Consider the following 18,807-nt stretch of genomic DNA (forward strand, 5'->3'; position numbering starts at 1 on the left):
TTAAAAAAAACCTAAGATGCCAATGAGGAGCCAGACGTCATGTCTCCTCATTATCTTCTCCTTCTTCCTCCGGGCGGAGACTCCTCTTCTCCCGAGGCTTCACTTTCAACTTTGCATCCAACCTGAGGCTGCACTTCCTCTACTTGGTCCAGGAGATAGATAATATTGCAAGCCGAACACACCCATCTTCCTCCAAAAGTGCTGAAATCAACTCTCCAGTCTCGCCTCCTATCCGCCAACAACTTGCCGATATTTTGACAGTTAACTTCAGCGGTCGCACCCAGTTATATTTCTTTAAAGGGTACTTTTAAATGGCTCGATCTGCTGGCTAGAGTTTCGTTATGTTGGCATTACTTCACACACGAAAAAGTAAATACACGAATAGATACAAATTTGAGAATAAGGGGCTACATGCCAATACTATAACGGTTCACTACTGGATGAAGATGACAACAAACTGCCACAAACCAAGATTCTCCAGGAAATACGTCACGTTTTGAGCCGACTGGACTGAGGTGTGTTTGATTTGTATCACCGTGGTCGTTCAAATGGGCGGCTTCTGTTTCTATAGGGCAATAAACAGGAATTAACTGACCCAAGGATACATTAATCCGATTTTTTATTAGATATTATCGGTTCATCTTCTTAAGCAGCTGAAATAAATAAATTTGCTGTGTAACATTTTCATGAAATCCCGAACATTAGAGTAGGCCTACAAATGATTTATTTAAACAACTGACTTATATTTCACGATATAGATTTGATTAAGGCTTTTATTCAAGTTCTTTCATTGTTGTTTCAGCGTTACAAATGATTTCTGGGCTACGCTTGTATACAAAACACACATCCTTGTTTTCACAAACGTCTGAGTCGTAATGCTGTGCGTGACTGCCATCTTCTGGGTAAGTATTTGACTTACACTCATTACTTGCACACCGCACGGTAGAGGGGGCCATAGCAGAAAGCTCTCAGTCTGACTGCTGTCTACCCGTAACAGCCTGGTACAAGTGAATCCAGACCGTTTTCAGAAGCCCCGCTTTAGCACGGAACAAAGTTATCCCGGAATAAGGACAGCACGCATGTGCCGTCAACCCGGATGTACATATCTTTGTTCGGTCTATTCCCCTCCTCGCCAACTTGTTACAGATTTTCTCCGTATAATGCATTACACATCTTAGAACCGGCTATATAAAGCTTTAGCAATCTAAACCAGTCCAAACCGGGTTAACCAGCCGGGACATAAGGCGTAGATGACACTGCATCGGGGCGACAGTTATAACAATCTGGTTCCGAACAGCTGCACGTATTATTCACGGTGAGGCACCACATGAGGTTAAACAGGGTGTATATAAATGTTGTTTACCACTTTCTAGGTATGTCACTGTCTTGGTATTCCTGAAGTGGTATTGACAGAGGTAAGCTGCTTATATTTCCCCATGGTTTTGTGTTGCAGAGTAGCCTACGTCCTGTAACTTGGAGCATGGACTTTCGAGGGAGGAGGCACGAGCGAGGCAGCAACTGGACCGACCCGGAGATAGTGGAGCTGCTGCAGCTGTGGTCCGATGAGTCTGTGCAGATTGAACTGGAGAGCTCCCTGCGAAACCAGCGTGTATTTGACCGCATAGCCCTCATTCTGCGGGAAAAGGGCGTCTGTCGTACCGGGGACCAGTGCAGGGAAAAGATAAAAAAGATGAAGCTGGAGTACCGTCGCATTAAAGACAATCACAAAATTAGGTCATGGAAGTTTTATGATGTGATGGATAGGGTGCTGGCGAACCGACCGGCTATTACCTACTCCTCCTTGGGGGGAGCTGTCATAGCCCAACACGTGTTTCAAAGCCCTGACGGGCCTGACTCATTCCTGCAGGGGGTCCCAACAGTCACCTTTGGGTCTTCTTCCTCAGGGGGGTTTCTGTTTGGTCATCCCCCAAAACCAGGAGATCCGTTGGACATTAAATGTGAAGATGTGGAGGAGAGCATGCTGAATTCAGGTGTTGCCCCCCCTGACATGTACTATGGGTCAGGAGATGAACAGGAAACTGATGGGCAGTCTCTACTGGGGCAAGAGGACTCTCCGGGCCGAGGGGAGAGCTCCACAAATGCAAGGATCTCCCCCTCAGGTAGTCATTTCAGATATTATAATTACTAAGACTATGTATATAATATACATGATATATGATATATAACTATATCATATAATATCAAAGTGAACTTTATTGTCAATCTTTCAGTTTGTGTGTACAGACAGGGAGATCCAACAATTCCGAATACAAAAACAAATATATATAAAAATATGTATATATACATACATAATCAACAGACACATTTATACATATGCACACATTAAGACATACATAAAACCACAACAATCAATATATAAAAAACAACAGTCACTTCAATACCTTTGAGAAATGTACATTAGTGCAAGACTGTCCATAGCAGCATACAAAGTGTCTGGTGCTGGATCTAATCTGTCATTAACCTCAGGTTATACGTGTAATTAAAACATATTTTGTTCATGTCTGCAGGTTTTAGCGACCTGAACACTGCCGGTCCTGCCACCCAGGCTGTTGGTGGTGATCATGCGCCAAGGGACACTTCTGAGCTGCCCAGTCAAAATGGCCCTCATACCCCATCTTCAGTGAGACAGAGGAAGCGTCGCCTTTATGGCAAATCATCATGGGGCCTTGGGGGTGCTAGATGCAGCGGTCAAAGGAGCCTGGATAAGGCCTTGGCCAACTTCCTGACCTGGCAGCAGTCAGCAGAGGAGCGCCTTCTCACCCTGGAGGAAGCGCGTCTGGATAGAGAGCTGCAAGCCGAGGAGCGCAGAGAACAGCGAGAGGAGAAAAGGGCAGAACAGGAGCGCCAACACGAGCTCCGCCTGTTCAGCATGCTCACAGGGGCATTGGTTGCTGTCAGACAGGCCGCTCCCACCGCTGCGACAACACCGAATGACCCCTCCTGCTCAGCCCTACCTCATCTGTCAGCCTCAGTGGTGACCACAACCGCCCCTTCTGTCTCATCATCTTTATCTCAGCTGCCTTCAGAAGCTCCCACGACGCTGGCTGCTTCCACTCAGGAAACGATAAAGTCAATACCGCCTACATCTGTCAAGCCCTGCAAAATGTCCCAGAATGTTTTGGCAATAGAGAGAGGAGCAGGAACTCTTGGCTCTAGCCTATACCTGTCCAACCGTGGTAACATCATCCGACAGCATCAGGGCATCCTCCAGGAGGGGTTTGCTCAATATGGATTGGACAAACACCACGACAGAGATAACCCCGATGTGAGTCTGGGTCATGAATAAATTGGCTTTGCAGCTGTCAGACAGCTCTGATGACGCAAAGAATGACACTTAAACACTTTTCTCGCTTCCAGGGTATAATCAACATGGGTACCAGTGAGAACAAACTATGCTATGATCTTCTTCTTACGCGGGTAATTAATGTGAAACCCCATCCTGGTAATTTAAAAGATCTTTTCCCTGGATTCACAAATTAGTTTCATTTTCCTTTCTGCTACAGCTGACCAGGCCTGAAATGCTACACATTGACCCATCATTGTTGCAGTATTCAGACTGGAGGGGACATACATTGTAAGTAATTGGACATTTATTTTCGCTTCAGATGAGAGGACTGTCGTAAAGTTTCATTTTAACAAGCCCTTTTAAAGTAAAACCCTCTTCTAACCTCTCCATTTCTCTCCCTTTCAGCCTAAGAGAGGAGGTCGCAAAGTTCCTTACTCACTACTGCAGTTCTCCAAACCCACTGAAGGCGGACAACGTGAGTGAAGATTATTGCTTTTGGTGCTCGAGTGTAACACAACTAATTTGAAAAGTCTGTAAAACACAAGCAGTTGCACTTCCCCCACAATATGACGGATGGAAATATTTGCAACATGTAAATTATGACTGTAGATGTTGCAACATTTGCATATCATTTTACACACAACATATTGTATAAAAGCAAAATACAGAAATCATCTCAAGAGTTTAAACTACTGAGCACTAATACTTAGTGCATTACAACATACATATACATGAATTCATTAATAATTAAACCTTTGTAAGGAAACTATTTTCAGAATGACTTGCACTTTTGACTCTAACGTACATGTTACTTTTAACTATAATGTGCTTCTAAACCAGCAATTAAAATAAGATGTTGAATTATTCATTAATTATTCTTTAACATTGTGGTCTCCTTACTTTTTTTTTAACCTGTTAAGCCCCAAAGCCCCCCCTCGGCGGGGGCTTTTTTTTTTTTTTTCACGGACCACGTGTCTCAGGGCATCTTAATATTTAAGAACCTATTAATGTGTTATACCAGATTAACCGGAAGAATCTCAGCTAACTGACGATACAAACTATTTTTACCAAAACAAAACACAAGTCTCATAAGAAGCATCTAAATGACCCCTGAGCGAAAAATGCTAACGCACTTTAGCACAGAACTCAAGATAAAATATACCCTTATTACTTATCGTCTCACCGTAGCTGTCAATCTGATCAAAAGACTTGTTCAATGGCATTAAAACGTGAAAAAACGCGGCTGGATCGGCTAATCCATAGGTTGATAATGTTTCTGGGTAATATTTTTTTACATTTATAATCCATAATTCCATTTTTATGTAAAACTTGGAGAGTAAAAGTTAGCTGCTAATGGTAGCCACCAGAGTTATCGCAGCTTCCGGTCTATGGGCTATGTGCCAGTCTCACACACACACATGACCAAATAAGGAGTATGTGGGAGTTCCCTTCGATTCCATTGGCTCTGACGGTTAGAAAGAGATGTCAATCAGCAAAATCGACCAAGGGGGGCCAGAAATATGGAAAATCCACCAAAATGACCCCAGAGGTGTTTGTTTTGTGCTTAATCTCTCTAAAAAGGTCATTTTTTCACTTGTTTTGCATCAATCTTGATACAGGGTACTTATTATATGTTTTACTTTGGATTGCTAAAGCTTTTAGTCTACCATCCCATCATTCAAAGGTGGGTTTCACTATAAGTAATTTATTTTTTTGGACGGACAAAATAATTTGCATTTTTTTTACTGTGTTCAATCTGAATTTACTTTAAAATAAAAACATCTATATTGATTCTGACACTTCTACATCCAACTCACAGGTGTAACCTTGCTTTGAGAAAAAAGATTATTCATTTAACCCTTTTAGAAGGGAAGATATGGTCATTTGTTCTGGGAATGTCATTTTCGAGCCTGAGACCTGAAATACAGGCTCGGGGCTTATTAAAGGGGAAATAAAGCAACTAGAGCACACCTATTAACTTGCAGCCTTTTAATTGGGAAACTGGACTAAAGTTTAAGCACTACCTTTTGAGTCAGTTTGGTCAAATTAATCACGATGAAGCTATCTGAGAGCAGGCTTTAAAATACTCCTTTTTCATTTTGTCGTTCTTAATCAGGGTCTGAAATAAAAAAATGTCACTGTCTGGCACAGTGGCATGCTGCAGTATACTAGGTACAAAACTAAGGAAAACTTAGTATGTCCTTAATGTTAGATGTATCTAAACTGAAAGCATTACATTCACAGTGAATATTAGTGTTGGCTTTACACCTTGGCTTTCTGGGAGCCCTCTTTTTCGGGATTGGAGGTTGGAATGGTACTGTTGACATGCATGCACAAACATGCAAATAATATACTATCAATATATTTTCATTTATACAGACTTGAATTGAATAACAACTTCAACTTTAAATCAAAATGAATAAAGTTCTAAGGCCAATAGCGCAGCTTTTATACAGTCCTAGCCGTTATGAGCAACTTAAACAACATTTTCCCTGTCCACCAAAGAGCCAACCATTAACCTGCATTTGGCATGTGTCGGGTGCTAATTAGAGACCCTCTGTGTTACCAGTCCATCTAGATTGGAATGTAGAGCCCATCTGTGATAGCAGGTCCTCTTCCCATGACTAATACTGATGTCCAGCAATTTATGTAATTACTGACAAATAAGTATTTAAAAAAATGTTTTATAATGCTGCTTCAGAAGAGAATTTGGATAACAGCCATTCGTTCCCTCAAATTAAGGCAGTGAATTAAATTAATGTATCTCATTAACTTGTAATGATTATAAAGATGCTAAGTACTGCTCCTGAACTAAAATATCTCTTTTCTTGTTTAAACAACTTAATTTGCAGATGTAATGAATGGCTGTTGTAGTAGGTGGATGAAAATGTGGCAAATTAATCAGCCTCATTCTGTGCCTTAATTGGGTTTTCACAACACGGTGAATGTGTGTGTGTGTGTGTTTTTTTAGGTTGTGGTGATGAATGGCTGTGGCTCCCTCTTCTCGTGTATCGCTGCAGTAATTTGTGACCCTCAAGGTAAGTTCAGACGACACTGACATAAAAACACAATGCTTCCATATCTATACTGAATGAATACAAATATGTCCACTAAAGCAGCTGAAGTTTGTTTGTGTTGCTTTTGTATTTGTTACTTTTATTCATGTATCTTTGCTTTTAAATGAGTGTTTTTAAATGTCATTTCATCAAATGTTTCTTAATGTCTTTCATTTTTCTAAAGCACTTTGAATTGCCTTGTTTTGAAATGTGCTATATAAATACACTTGCCTTTCCTATTAAAAATGTTCATCGTATTAAATATAAAAGCATTGGGTAGTTGTAGTATAATCATATAACCCTAACACTTTTTCCTCAACATGATTATTTAGGCAGCTACATAAATAGCAATTTAAGCCTGAAAAGTGGACCAGTTACTACAAACGTTCATGGTAAATCAATCACTTGTGTGAATATGTACAATATGAAATTAAAACTTTGATTATCATATCTAGCTATTGGTACATTTCATTCTAATTTAGCAATGAAAATACCCATATGGGTGTTAATGTATGTGTTTTTGTATTTCATATGGTCTTTGTGTTTATTATGTTACAGATGCCGTTCTCATTTCTACTCCTTTCTACGGTGTTATAACTGAAGATTTACAATTGTATAGTGATGTGAAACTCTTCCATGTCCCTCTCGACTGTGAGGTAAGAAAAGAGAGCCGGATTGACTTGGATTGCTTACTATGTGTTGGTGTTCAACATGTTTGTTGTTGTTACATTACGATATAGATTAAATATACTGTGTCTCACATACTGTATATGATATTGGCATTGCATTAAAGAACATCATGGGATCTTACGCAGTAAGTTGTATCATCAGATTTCCAATTGAATGTTTTTGTGTTGTGTTCTTTTATTTTTAGGGTGATGGCAAAGACAGTCGGCCCTTCCACCTTACTGTGAGCAAACTAGAAGAAGGTTTAGAGAGGGCTAAACAAGAGGTAAGCTATGATTGCATTTGTGTCGAAGCACTTACCCCTAATGAATATTTAAAGAAACACCAAACCACTCAAACAATGCTTTGTATTTAGAAAAGAACCTTGGATACTCTATGTTTCCTAAGTGATTTGCTTTATTTTTAAAGATGAAAAACACATTTAAATGTATTTAGAAACTACCCATCTCTTTTAGGGTTTAACCATCCAAGCTGTTATCCTGATGAACCCCCACAATCCTCTGGCTGAGATCTACACCCCGGAAGAGATGATTGCCTTCTTGGAGTTTGCCAAAAGGTGTGTTTGCCCCGCTATTATCTCAAGCTCTGGCCTAACACTGTAATCCTCTCGGCAGCCCTTTGGCTCCTTTAAGCACATGGCCAAAAGCACTGCAAACAGTTCCTATTGTTGATTCTTTATTTTACGGCCCGAGAGCCCTGTCCCATGTGTGGAATATCAGGCGCTCTTGATAGAGTTTTATCACCTCTCCTTACCATCAGCATATTTTCAAGTGCAGCCATGAGCAAAGGGGTCTCCTGCATCATCCATTGTTTTCTAAATGATCATGCAAGAGAGATTCCCACCACAGACGCTTGCAGGCACTGAGCTGCTGTAACCATAAACCACAGTGCTTTTACCCTGATGCAGGATGTTGAGGAGACTATTTTACATTTCTGTTGCATTTTCTTTTGTCATAAACAATCATTACTAGTATAAAACCATTTATTAATGCTCCACTATATTATTTTTTTTCTTATCTTTCTCTCCATGTTTTCCCTCTTTAGAAATGAGCTCCACACTATCGTGGACGAAGTGTACATGCTGTCGGTCTTTGATGAATCTGTCGCCTTTCACAGCGTCCTCAGTATAGACAGGTACTTCATGAACCTAACCTCTGCATGATTACTCTATTACACACTTAATCATAAAGACTGTGGCCGAAGACAGCCTCTTAACTGCTAACGGTGTGCACTTATTTTAGTTTGCCCGACCCACAGAGGACACACGTAATGTGGGGGATGACCAAGGTACGTACTGTGCTGGGCTGCATGCGAGTGTGACATTGTGAGACTTTGATATCCCTGCTCACAGCACAGGGACATCTCAGACTTACTTCAGTGGGTTTTTAGCTCTCGGCGTTCTTTTTTCATTCACACCTCTTGCCGTTTTCTAGGACTTTGCTTTGGCAGGATTCAGAATCGGCACTCTGTACACTGAGAACAGAGACCTGGTGGAGGCTTTGGCTCAGCTGGGCTCCTTCCACGGTATCTCTGGAACCACACAGCGCCAGGTAGCTCAACTGCTTCAGGACAGAGGTATGGATCCAAGATTCACATGTGCTTTTGGTGAATGATATCTTAATGAGAAAAGTATCTAGTTACGTCCCAGGTTGAAGGTGTTTTGGAGGTTGTCCAATAAGAACAGAAACTGAGCAATACGATAACACATTGTAGTCACATTTTATATTACCATAGGTTCTTTATCATAGCCATTCACCCTCACTATTTATCATAAACAAGGTTTTTGTTTGTTAACACATGCTAAGCAAGGCAGTATCATTGCTGTCTCTTATGTTTAGAGACTTTCTATCACCGTGACCTCTCATGGAAGAGAACATTGGGCCAGTGTTAACTCGTATCAGCTGTCGGCCGTCAGCTCTGCGCAACTATAGAGATAAGGTTTATTTCAATACACATATAGATAGAAATTAGTTCAAACATTACTTATCACTTTTGTAAACACATTTATCAAGATAATAAACAAAATGCTCACCCTCGCTCTGACTATTGTTTTCACACTCTTCTTTTCCTATTGTAAAAGTGTCCTTGTTTATGGTTTTTAATTCAATGACATCTGCTGTTGCCTCCATATGTCTACATGTGTATTATGAAATTGGTGAATAATGTGTGTAACCCCTTTTTGGTAAAGACGAGTTGTAATTCACACTTATATAATCAGCTGTCCTTGTACAAAAGGGCTTGTTTGTTAACATTCCTAAATCCATTCATTTTGGAAACAAGCTTTTCAATAATTCAAATGTGCTGTATAGCGGTTTTCATTCTTCCTCCAGATATCACCCGCTTTCGTGGCTTCCTTTTGATATGACAGGAGCACAGCAGGGTTCTGCTGCACAAAGACTTGTTCCATTTAATTCACACCCACCTATTGTCACTCTCGTGTTTCAGAGTGGATCAGCGAGGAATTTCTACCGAAGAACAGGTGCAGACTGAAAGCCGCTCACAGCTACCTGACAGGAGAGCTGCAGAGTATGGGCGTCCCCTACCTGGACCGACCTGCTGCGCTCTACGTCTGGGCTGACCTCAGAAAGGTACCGAGACGAATGCCACGCTAAGATGTCTTCAGTTCTTACTCTGACTCTATTGTATGTGCGACCTGTACTGGAGATATGATGTGTCACTTTTGTCTCTTCTTTTCTGTAGTACCTCAGAGAGCCGTCATTTGAGGAGGAGCTTTCCCTGTGGAGGCGTTTCCTCCAACATAAGGTGGTGTTGAGCGCTGGTCAGGCCTTCTACTGCTCAACACCCGGCTGGTTCCGCATTGTCTTCTCCGACCAACAGCACCACCTTCAGCTCGGTGAGTCTGTAGTTTAATATGCCCTCTTAATTGTTCATCTTCTATAAATGTAGTTTTATATCCCCAAAGCCCATACATCCTTTGGCTGCTCCGCCTTTCAGCTTGCAGCAGCTGATAGCTGGAATATCATACAAAAAACCTTGAAGATGGACACTTTTATCTCCCCCCGCTCCTTCAGGGACACTATTACAAACACACTGGTACACACATGCAGCTGCTTCGCCTGATGCTCACTACCAATGTCTTCACCTCTCCTATAGTATGCATTACCATGAATGAATGATTGAATGGATGAATGTTCTATATTATTGTAATGACTGATTGAACTCCAGAAGTATTATTTTAGATATGTTATATGTTTAACTGCTATGCCTGCCATCTCTGCTCTGTGTCATCGTGTTGTCTCCTGGGTTCTGTTTTGCTCGGAGCCTTTCTTGTTATGTTCTTCCTCCCAACCCCCATCCCCTCAGGTAGCCTTTTGCCTCCTGTCAGGTCATCATTGAAAATAAGAATTTGCTCTTAATTGATTTTCCTGGCTAAATAAAGGTTCTACTGCTATATCTTGAAATCTATTTTCAAGTTTTTCTGCCTTAAACTTGACATCGATTTTGATGTATTATTTCATTTATTCAGTCTACGGTTAGTGTTATTCCATTTAACCTCCTGCTTTGTTGTCTTGAACTAGGTATTGATTGGATAATAGTAACTGACTTGTTCTGTTAATGTTTTGCGTTGCGTCAGGTTTGAAGCGAATGAATGCAGCCTTGAGAGAAATTGAAGAAAAAAACATCAGCCCTGATTCCCTCTCTGTCAAAGCGGCCAGTGAGGAGAGCCAACAACCAAAGAGAGAGGACGGTGCAGATTCAGACAATGCTGCAGTTGTCAACTCGACATCATCACCTCAGAGCAAGTCATCGGAGCAGCCCAAGGAGAAGGATAGCTCTGTGCCTGACACAGACCCGCTGGACACGGAGGATTTAGTGTTGCTGGACCGCGAGGCATCAAAGCCCGCGGACAGTCTGGACTCTCTGATTGGCACCCTCAGGAACCAGATCCATTCATCCGATTGGCTGGAGAAAAACACTCCAGAGCTGTCTGCTGGGGAGGACCCAGAGATTCTTGATGTATTCAAGGCCCTGCTGCAAAGAGCCGGGAATTAAGCTTAGGATAAACATGCACGAACGTAGCTGCCAGCTTTCAAGAGGCAATACTTCACCCTCCTGCGTTTACAGTGAACAGCTTGACACAAACACCTGACTAAAGAGGAGAGAAGAAGAAAAGAAAAGCCAGTAAGGCCAGCATGGAAGGACAGAACAGAGTACTTTCTTTCTGAAACTCGAGGCCTTATATTTGATCTGCTAAGGAAAAACAGCCTTTTGTTATTTGTAATCCACACTGAAACGATGTTAGTCTTTTTACAAATCTAAATGAATGCCAAATGTTAATCAACCAAAATCAGTTATGTTGTACTGTTTAACATTTTGATCGTACTCTCAACTGTACGTCTTTATTATTTGGTCATATGCACTTTATTTTATCTATGCATTTCTTTATAGTTAATGAACTGTGATTAAAGGAATGAATTAGTATGTCTTAAGTTGAATCAATTTTATTTGGATTTCATGTTTTTATTTTTTATTTATATACTATCTTTTTTTTTGTATGAAAGTTATTTTAGTTTGTGGGCGCCCTTCCGTTGCAACAGAGGCAAGGGAAGTGGGTGGTATGACGAATATGTGAGATATCTGATATCTCACTGTTAGGAACAGCGAGTGGGATTTCCTTAAATGTTTTGTCACGGATGATGACACTCTGACACCCCCACAGACTTTCTACATTTGACATGCTATATTGCGGTTACAGAATATCACTCAAATGTCAAGGGATTTCAACTTCCTTTTTAACATCCATTTATTTATTTATATATCGTTTTTATGTTAGCTATACACAAACGTCTGCTTCCTCCAATATTGAATAGCAGTTGTTGGTGCTTTCACTTTCTGCACAGTGTGAGCTGGTGGGTCGCAGTGGAGAGTTCAGGGGGAATTCAGACGTCTGTCTGGGGGAGTTTCCATTGCAGCAGAGGCGGAGTAAACACTGCACGGTTTGATTTGCGAGTTAAGGCGTGTGGTCCTGAGCACTACAAGTAGGGTGCTCTGTTTGTACAGCAGTAACCATCCTATAGTTCCTGAAGTGTTTTACCTGTACACAGACATACTGCACAGTTTTGTTCCTGACACCTTTCTGTTTTCTACAGCAACAAAGGTAAGATGGTGCTTCACTTACAATTGACATTATTAAAACTGAGTTACATCAACTGAATAAGGAGGTTGCTCAACTTCAATGTAATAATAACATATTAATTTCCTCCTGTCTTGTCTGTTTTCCCTGCCAGGGAAAATATGAAGTTTCTGGAGCTGGGGGAGTCCACAAGTCGCTTCAGGTTCTCTCAGTCCTGTGTGGGGTTGGCAGGTTGCCTGTGTGTTAGCTACGCAGTCTGGACACCGTTCTGGCTGAAGGAGAGGGGACTCTGGACAGAGTGGAATAACACTACAAGTGACCAGACAAATCATATCGGTGGCAATGACTTCAGCGGTGAGCATCAAGCATTTACATGTTTGGCATTTTACTCTAGTCAAGAAATGCAATTTGTCATCTGCCCAAATATGTCACTCATGGTTAAGTCCAGTCTGACATACAGTAGCATTGCAGCATGATTAATAAGGGAATATACTTGTCTGTTTTGGAAAGGCACTGATCCTCAGTGTACCTTTTTCTCTACACCTCTGTATCCCGAGAGGATCAACATACAGATCATTTGAGAAATCATGGGTTGCAGAGGAACTTCTCAGTAGCTGTAAACATGTTAGAGCTCGCTCCTGTAGAGCGGTGAATTCCACAAGTTTCTCAAGTCTTGGTTGGAGGCAAATGTGCTGAAATCTTGGTCAGCTAGGATACTATCAGAACTATAACTATAAGAAATAGTATCCCTTGTTAGTTGTATTCCATTGACACTGTTACTAAGCAAACCCACTTTTTGATTGAATATAATGTGGTCAAAGTCAACCCCCCTCACTTTACAAGCACAAGAACAAATCTACATGGATTTTTAAGTTTCAGGTTAAATGCTAAATATCTGTTTAGCCACTAGAAGAAAAACAAATGTAAATATTATATAAATATATGTAGTAGAGTATAATTGAGACAAGAGACCAAATCAACAACTTGCAAATTATCAATAACAAAACCAGCAGGGCTTTGGAGTAGTGATTCTTGTTACTATTTGATTAGTCATAGGCCATAAGGTGGGTTTAATAATGTCAGTAAATAAACTATGAAATATGTGATATGGGGATGCCCCTTGTAACAGAACATCAAGTGAAACAATCTGCTGGTCATTGTTACAAAAGTAAAATGTCTTCCTTCTTTTTTTTATTGTGCAAATCAGAATTTCAGAATGAATGTTGCAGTCATGAAAACTACCTAAACTCTGCATGAACTTTTGTTTTTACCCTATTGGTTTCACTTTTATGCAGAGCTGTTTCCCTTTTACAACATGTTTCACTTCAACATTCTGCCTATTCATAGTAGAAACGTAAATTAAAGTTATGGTCAATCATTACCTTTCTCATTTTGGACTGTGCATTTGTCCTACAGCCCTGGAGGCAGAGAGAGTGTTTGGAGTGCTCTCCTTCCTGATGGCTGTAAGCACGGGGGCTCTGTGTCTGGTGTTTGCCCTCTGCTGGACATCTGAGACGGTGCGCTCCTACTCCAACACTCGCTCTCTCCTCATGGCAGGACAGGCCCTGTACCCCACCACCCTGCTGCTGTTCACCATGGCCTCTACAGGTAACACCATGACACTGCTCAGAACATTTGAAACCTGAGCCACACACCATGTTTTTTTATTCATAATTAGTTGTAATACCTATGTGTTCCTAGTAAAGCAGTAAAACATATCCCCATTTCCATTTAACCTCCAAATAGCCTTTTGGGTTGTGTAGTTCATGTCAAACCTACCTCTCCAGAATTTCTTTCATGTACTCCTCATTTACATACCCTGCAGGGCAGCAGTGTTTTACAGACACTTTTAACTTTCCCTGGAATTGCAGTTCATTATCATACAAACTCTTTTCTAAAGCTCCAGGCACGTAATAATTGACCTTAATGACTTTTTTCTTTTTCCCCTAATGATACTTGATTTGACTCGATTTTCTCCTCTTTCTTTAGGTTTCTTCTTCCTCCTCAGCTGGTCCTTTTTCACCTATCAGCACAGGGAAGAAATCCGTCAGGACTTCTCCAGCCTCGGCTCCTCCTATTGGCTAGGGGCCTTAGGTTGGGTCCTGCTGTTGGTCGTGGAGATAATAGTGTTTATGGCTGAACAAGCTGTTGTGCCTGACATCCTGCCAGACTTAGAGAAATCTGTGGAGTCCTGGCGGATTTCCTCTCAACTTAAGGCCCCTAAATGCTCTTTCAGCGACGGTTATTACCCTGGAAACAGCATAAGCAACATGGCTCCTAATAGCCTTGAGTGGGGTGCAGAAATTAGGACATGACAGAGGAAATGAATGATAATGTGTATGTTACACATTACTAACACAGACTCAATGAGGAACCAGCAATTCACACTCGTGTCTCACTCGCCTGATCGAGCCCCGGCATCAAGCTGAGAGGCCTGTTTGGGAATCATTATTATTATTGATCTATACAACCAGACTGAATATTGATTAACTGTGTTGGGAGTTAAAGTGTTTGCCAGAGGAATTAAGTTGGATTCCTGAAAGTCTTCAGCTTTCTCAAGAGCTGATCATAGCACTGATTCTCCACTTTGTTTCCAGTATTGACTCAAAAGTAAAACACACTAAGGACCAACAATACTGGCTGGTTAACTGGGCGGTAAATGTAAGATGACAATTGTTGTCTGACAAAGTGTATGTGTAAACTGGTGCTTGTTGTCCAGGTGTGCTCCCAGGCCAGAATCAGATCCAGCTTTGTTTAGTTTTTTTGTGTCAGATTTATGTTATCAAAACACTCACAAAACATCCAGCTTGAACCTGGACTATTGTTTTTTTTAAAGTACTAGTGTTTCAATGTTTCTGTATAAGCTGCAAAGTTGTTGATGTATGTTAAATACACATATGTTTAACATTAGATTTTTTTTTTTTCTTATAAAAGGTAAAACAAAGGTGTTTGCTAATACAACAAATGGAAATATCACTTTAATGATTCCTTATTTTATTATCTATTATCGGTCATATGCTGTGTTGTACGTTCAACACGGATTAGTTTAACTATGCTGATCATGTGCTGTCCTCCACAGCTGAATAAAAGTTGGAGACGTTTATTAACGTGTGTCTGTCATAGAGGGTATTATCAGCTCATATGGCTGAGCATGATGGTTGACAGCTTGGCAGTGTTCCTGCATCTGTTTAAGGAGTTGCAAGTGTAGTGGAGCAAAGGTTTTTCCAGCCAGTCCTACATATATCAGCTATTTGAATCACCTACCCAGCACATTTTCAACATAGTTCCAAGCTATGCAGAGCATGTGGACCACCCGACAACAGACTGCCTCCAAAGTCGTTATTTACTTTTCTCTCACACATTTCCTGGAGGAGAGGAAGCACTCTGACGCTGGACGGCTTATGTTTATGTTCTGCACCTGCCAAAGTGGGGGAGAATTAAGTGGCTCTGGCTCTGTTAATTGGGCGTTAATCAGGTGTTGCTCTAATTAAAAGGCAGTTCCGCCCTGTTGGGCCCTGGTAATGAGTTTGTTATTAAATCCACAGAGGATTTTTGTCTCTTTTTCAATTTACCAACAGGGTAGTGCTTAATTGCTGTGTAAATGAGGGGAATGTCCTTGAAGGTCGTCTTGCATCGGCACTCGATCCATGAGCAGAATGGTTCTAAAGAGCTTCCTCACCCAAACTTCAAACCTATTCAGTTCAATATGTGTTCACCACTTTAGTCCAGCTGTGCCTCTCAGCAGTGACTGTTATTTTTAATTCAATGCTAAATCCTAAAAGAATCCTCTTTAAACCTCATTTGTTAAATTAAGAGAATATGTGTGCCACTTTCTTTCTGAAATAAAAGTACTTTTGAAAAGTATTTCCTTTTCATCTAAATTATTTCACCCCCCCCCCCCTCCCCCCCCTTGAGGGTGTTGTCTTGGCCTTTGAAAGCATGCAGTCTTTTATGGCTGCCAGTCTGTCATAAAGAAACTCTCAATTTTTCCCTTCCACCACCACAAACGCTGCTCTTTCACCTTCCCGAGAAAAACGACCAAAGGTTGAGAATGCCTTCAGAGAAAGACGGGCGGAATCAATGTGGAGATAGAAAGAAAAAGATAGTGAGATGTTTAGGCACAAAAGATGAAATGACAGATGAATGGTAGAAGATGTTAGGCACAGATATACAGGGGGCCTGATAGACACAGAGAGATTGTAGCTACTGATTGTTGAAGGGCATTTTCTACAGCGACATCAATCAGAAGATGGCAGCAAGATTGAGGTTGGCCGCCAGCGATTTCTGCCCGCAGACAGCAGCATGTGTAGAACACAACCTGGGATAAACCACTGCTCTTCATATCAATTAGAGACCAATTGTACAGCCATGTTCTATTAATTACAGCACTGACACTATCCCATCCCCCAGTATAATGCATGTGCTTCTCTTTGCTCCTGTGCGCTAGTGTTCATTGAGATATATAAATACATTTGCTTGCTAAAATGGTGAAGCATCCTGAATTTGATTTGTGTTGTGCTGTAACATTTATTTTGTGGTAAAGAAAGCAAGCTGTTGTTTTCAGCTTGACCTTTTGGTGGTGCTGGTGTAACATCTTTTGCTTTGCTTCTTGCAATGAAATCCAGTGAAATGTAGGAGACACTGCTCTCATTTGACGAGTAATGAAATCACCAAAAAAAGGAAAGTGTTTGTTTGTGTTTGATTATTATTTGTGAGGTAGACAAAGTGTGATTAATATTCTGTAGCGTATTTCAGAGGATTTTGAGCCAGAATGTGTCGGACTACTTAATAAGTCAATTTTTATTTGGCTCGATGTGGGAGCATGATGAATTATGAAATAAAGCGAAAACTTGATGCCTTTTGCAGTTTTATTTCCCTGTGGTTTACATAATTCACTCGGAACATTTGTAACTTTCCTGACAGGTTAATGCTGTTTGGTTCAAAGTCAAAAACGCTGAGGAAATATGCAGAATTGAGGGATGAAGATGAGAGGAGGAATGAATAGGGAACAAAGGGAGAGAGAATATTTGGCATCCCCACTTTTGTTTTTTAAACCCTGTGCCATGGAGCTCTCCTCCATCCTCTCTTACTAAATCCTACCAGTTTGCCTTCGGGGTCAAACGAGGGAAAGATGGTGCTGTGGCATGCCTCCTTCACTAACTGCTCCAGCTCCAACACCTGGAATCTGCAGGCAGCTTCACCTCCTTCTTTTTGCCAACTTCTTCTCTGCTTCGACACAATCTGACTCCACCAGATAAACAACACACTTTATATATCAACATCCCACCACTCCTACAGTAATCCACTGGGTTCACAAATTCACTAGCAACAGACCCAACTCATTTTCATTTCCAACTTGGTCAGGTTAATAACTTGGTCAATCTAATGGTGTCACTCTTCAACGCAAACCCTATACATGACATTTTTGTACTAGTACTCTACAGTCTCATTGAAAAACTAGGTTAACACTGAACAAAAAAAAAAAAACCTAGCTTATTTTATCCAAAACACTGTGAACAAAAAAAAACAATACCTTTGAACTAACACTGGAGCCCCTCAGGGCTGTGTCCTCGGGCCCTTTCTTTACACCATCCACACAAATAACTAAAAGCCTCTAACCATCACCACATCTTTCAAATATTCTGATGACTTTGTCATACGTTGACTACTCGTTGACAAAAACTCTGTTAAAGCCTACTGTATAAAAACCTTTACAGTCAATACATCACAACAATATTATAATGACATCTACCTGCAGATAAATGTAGACAAGAAAAGAGAACTGGTAATAAGCATATCAAACACAACCTGCACTGGACTGACCTCCACCCACATTCATTATAAGACATGATCAGAGGAGAAGCTTTAAATATCCCTGAATCATCATAGACAATAAACTCAGTTTTGATCAACACACTGCTGACATGCATTGATGATACCAGGAAGTCTTTTGTTAGTGTTGTGTTGAACCCCTACTGCTCTGTTCACCCTCCATGATAAACATCTCCAACCAAAACAAACTTGCCAACCTCACACACACCGCCTCAAAAAAAAATCATATCCCTTCCAACACCCAGTTTATCAAAGCCTTCACACTGCTAACACTCAGAATATCAATTGAAACTGATGAACCTCAAAACCAACACAGTGTTTTTCCTCAATCTAGTTCAGCACATTTGAATAGAGAAGAACTTGCATCAACATTTGTTTTTAACCTTCTGCAAAAGCAGCCCTGAACTATCTACCTCAATGATATTGCTGGGAGCTTGAATTGAATGGATGTATTCATGAAGATTCTTTGTACTGCCTATATCTATATGTTGTGGTATATCAATATGTTTCTATGTATTGGCTGTGAAAACAACTATTTCTCTAGGATGATGAATTTGAATATAAATCTAAAAGGATTTGAAATGTCACAAACCAGTTTCATACTGACCCTGAGCTCTATGCGGCAATGTGTGGTGTCAGATTTTGATGGACTTTGTACCTTTTTTCTGTCACCGCCAGCTCTCTATAGCCCTGAATGTTCTGATTTAGTCAAAATCAGAGTGTGACCACTGCAGTATTGTGCTCTCCACTGCCTTGTCATCAGTTTAAGTGGACACCCTTTGAAAATGGAAAAGTCAGGAAATTTGATATCTGCAGTTCTACAATCTCAG

The 18,807-nt window shown here is 40.8% G+C and overlaps 2 protein-coding genes across 5 annotated transcripts; both read left to right on the forward strand.

Annotated features, from left to right (window-relative positions):
• Positions 1 to 469: 469 nt before the first annotated feature.
• accs (1-aminocyclopropane-1-carboxylate synthase homolog (Arabidopsis)(non-functional)) lies at positions 470 to 11,501 on the forward strand. Of its 4 annotated transcripts, none has more exons than XM_010766304.1 (17): positions 470 to 515; positions 1,454 to 2,120; positions 2,529 to 3,286; positions 3,379 to 3,438; positions 3,525 to 3,595; positions 3,713 to 3,782; positions 6,279 to 6,345; positions 6,696 to 6,755; positions 6,922 to 7,019; positions 7,238 to 7,315; positions 7,506 to 7,606; positions 8,095 to 8,184; positions 8,292 to 8,337; positions 8,484 to 8,625; positions 9,496 to 9,638; positions 9,751 to 9,904; positions 10,646 to 11,501. In XM_010766304.1, exons 2-17 carry the CDS (start codon positions 1,481 to 1,483, stop codon positions 11,062 to 11,064), a joined length of 2,997 nt encoding a protein of 998 aa, XP_010764606.1. In that variant the 5' UTR covers positions 470 to 515; positions 1,454 to 1,480; the 3' UTR covers positions 11,065 to 11,501. The 4 variants fall into 4 exon arrangements, with proteins under 4 accessions (XP_010764606.1, XP_010764603.1, XP_010764605.1 ...); XM_010766301.1 differs by lacking the exon at positions 470 to 515 and adding an exon at positions 862 to 1,315 and having other exon boundaries at positions 1,459 to 2,120; XM_010766303.1 differs by lacking the exon at positions 470 to 515 and adding an exon at positions 863 to 1,315.
• A 365-nt stretch (positions 11,502 to 11,866) lies between these two features.
• LOC104941236 (uncharacterized) lies at positions 11,867 to 16,240 on the forward strand. The gene is made up of 4 exons (XM_010766305.1): positions 11,867 to 12,169; positions 12,300 to 12,499; positions 13,562 to 13,753; positions 14,135 to 16,240. The coding sequence occupies exons 2-4, from the start codon at positions 12,307 to 12,309 to the stop codon at positions 14,458 to 14,460; spliced, it is 711 nt and encodes a 236-aa protein (XP_010764607.1). The 5' UTR covers positions 11,867 to 12,169; positions 12,300 to 12,306; the 3' UTR covers positions 14,461 to 16,240.
• The last annotated feature ends 2,567 nt before the right edge of the window (positions 16,241 to 18,807 follow it).

Source organism: Notothenia coriiceps, unplaced genomic scaffold (genome assembly GCF_000735185.1).
Source record: "Notothenia coriiceps isolate Sejong01 unplaced genomic scaffold, NC01 NC01_scaffold00003287, whole genome shotgun sequence".
NCBI lineage: Eukaryota > Metazoa > Chordata > Actinopteri > Perciformes > Nototheniidae > Notothenia > Notothenia coriiceps.